Below are 2,012 nucleotides of genomic sequence, written 5' to 3' on the forward strand. Positions count from 1 at the left end.
TAGATTTAATATTGATTTTTAAAATATCTCTAAGTTTTCCTCATATTCTTATAATCCTAGGATCACATAATTTCATTTATAAAATACTCCTAAATTGTCATAATCCAATTATTAAAATACCCCAAATTCCTAAGAAAGGTTGGAATTGAATGGCTTGACTTACAGGGGCGAGAGACAATGAGGAATGCTCCATCTAGTGCATCGCACAGCCCCACTAGTATAAATATAATTGTTTAGAGTGCAAAATCTTGTAGTTTATATTATTTTATATATTTGTACTATACATATTTATATTTATATTCTTTCCAAACTGACCCCTAAAAAAATTCTAAATCCTAAATCCTTTGAACCCAAAGACAACCATAAAATCAAAATATGGGACGATTTAGGAGCCAAATGTTTCCCGAAAGGGGAAAGAAACATACATTGGCGCACATTGAGATGAAACCAGACATGGCAAATAAACTACACGACAAGCAAAGCAAGCACTCAATTTGATTCATTCTCTTTAACTTGTATCCATTAAAATTGTATCTTCCACAGGCAATGGAAAGACCACTCGAAGCAATTTTTGGCTTTTTAATAAAAACAATAAAAATTTTTCTTAAAAGAAAATCTAACATATACGCAATCTGCAGTAGGAGAGATTGATTATTCTTTCCTTGCTCTACACAAGTAACCCACGGTTCTTAAACATCTTTTCACCAACTCCTCCTTACCTCCTACATAAACACCCCTGCCAAGTACTTTGCCCACACCCATCGCCGGAAAAATCTCATATTTCTCGTCGGAAAATGTCAAACTACCACGACATACCAATCCATATCCCCCCGCAGCAAAACCGTCCATCAAAGCGTCCCTTCAGTTCGACACTCCGCGGCAGCTTCTCCGCCCGCCTTGGTAAGCTACTTTGTACCATCTTACTGGGTCTTATCCTCATCTTAGGAATCTTGGCTTTCATTCTCTGGATTAGCCTGCGTCCCCACCGACCCAGGCTCCACGTTGAACAGTTCTCGGTACCTGGTCTCTCTGAACAAAACGCCTCTGAGAATGTTGAAATATCGTTTGTCGTAACGATACGGAACCCCAACCAGAATATCGGGATATACTTCGACTCCACGGATGCATGGGTTTACAACAGGGGTCGCCGCATCGGTAGAACGCCGATTCTGTTTCCGTTCTATGAACCGCCCAAGAACACGACGTGGATCCATGGCAATTTGACAGCGCCCACGTTGAGTGTCAATGGTGGGAATGGGTGGAAGGAGTTAATGGCTGATCGAGTCACTAGGATGATAGCTTTCCGCTTGGAATTAAGGTCCACGATCCGGTTCAAGGTTGCCACGTGGGAGACTAGGCACCATAGGATGAATGCCGATTGTGACGTTGCGGTGGGCCAGGATGGTCTGATCTTGCCGTCCTCCAAGGATAAGAGATGCTTGCTTTATTTCAGATAAATTTGGTTTCCTTCTTTCCATGTCTGATATATTTCAACATGGTTGTGGTTTCGGGTACCCGTTCGGGTTATGACTACTGTAAAAAGTCTTGTATTGGCGTGTGGGGTACGAATCGACCTTCCGCACCCATCAGTCATCACCCATGGTATCTCTCTCCCGGTCTCCCCTTAATACAAGAATCTTTAAAACGTCAAAGCTTAAACTAATCCTGAGAAGAAGCTTTACAGAAAGGAATTTCATATATCTTTTAATATTTTTCTGGCAAATTAAGGCGATATTTAGAATTATGGGCATTTTTAATAAACGTTACAATATAAGTATCACTTTATTTTAGCATTTAGCCCATCGTACTGATTCAAATACATAAAAACTCGCAAAAGCTGGTCTTAATTTATCTACACGCCTATCATTGAGAAAGCTTTATTTTAATATTTCCCTCAATAGTTATATATTTATTCACTGATGTGGTATTTAATTGACAATAAATAATTTTATTATTATTTTTTTTTCAATTTTGCAAACAAATCAAGTAAAAATATTTTGAATAATTGAAAA

The 2,012-nt window shown here is 38.7% G+C and overlaps 1 protein-coding gene across 1 annotated transcript; it reads left to right on the top strand.

Annotated features, from left to right (window-relative positions):
- The first annotated feature begins 442 nt into the window (after positions 1-442).
- On the top strand, positions 443-1,687 carry LOC148875497 (NDR1/HIN1-like protein 10). The gene has a single exon (XM_088964573.1). The coding sequence runs from the start codon at positions 795-797 to the stop codon at positions 1,455-1,457; it is 663 nt and encodes a 220-aa protein (XP_088820699.1). The 5' UTR covers positions 443-794; the 3' UTR covers positions 1,458-1,687.
- Positions 1,688-2,012: the final 325 nt, after the last annotated feature.

Source organism: Nelumbo lutea, chromosome 1, assembly GCF_056320005.1.
Source record: "Nelumbo lutea isolate HS-2025 chromosome 1, American lotus-T2T, whole genome shotgun sequence".
Taxonomy (NCBI): domain Eukaryota; kingdom Viridiplantae; phylum Streptophyta; class Magnoliopsida; order Proteales; family Nelumbonaceae; genus Nelumbo; species Nelumbo lutea.

What these genes read in the sequence shown, in the direction of transcription:
- LOC148875497 (XM_088964573.1), top strand. Translation starts at nt 795, where the DNA reads ATGTCAAACTACCACGACATACCAATCCATATCCCCCCGCAGCAAAAC.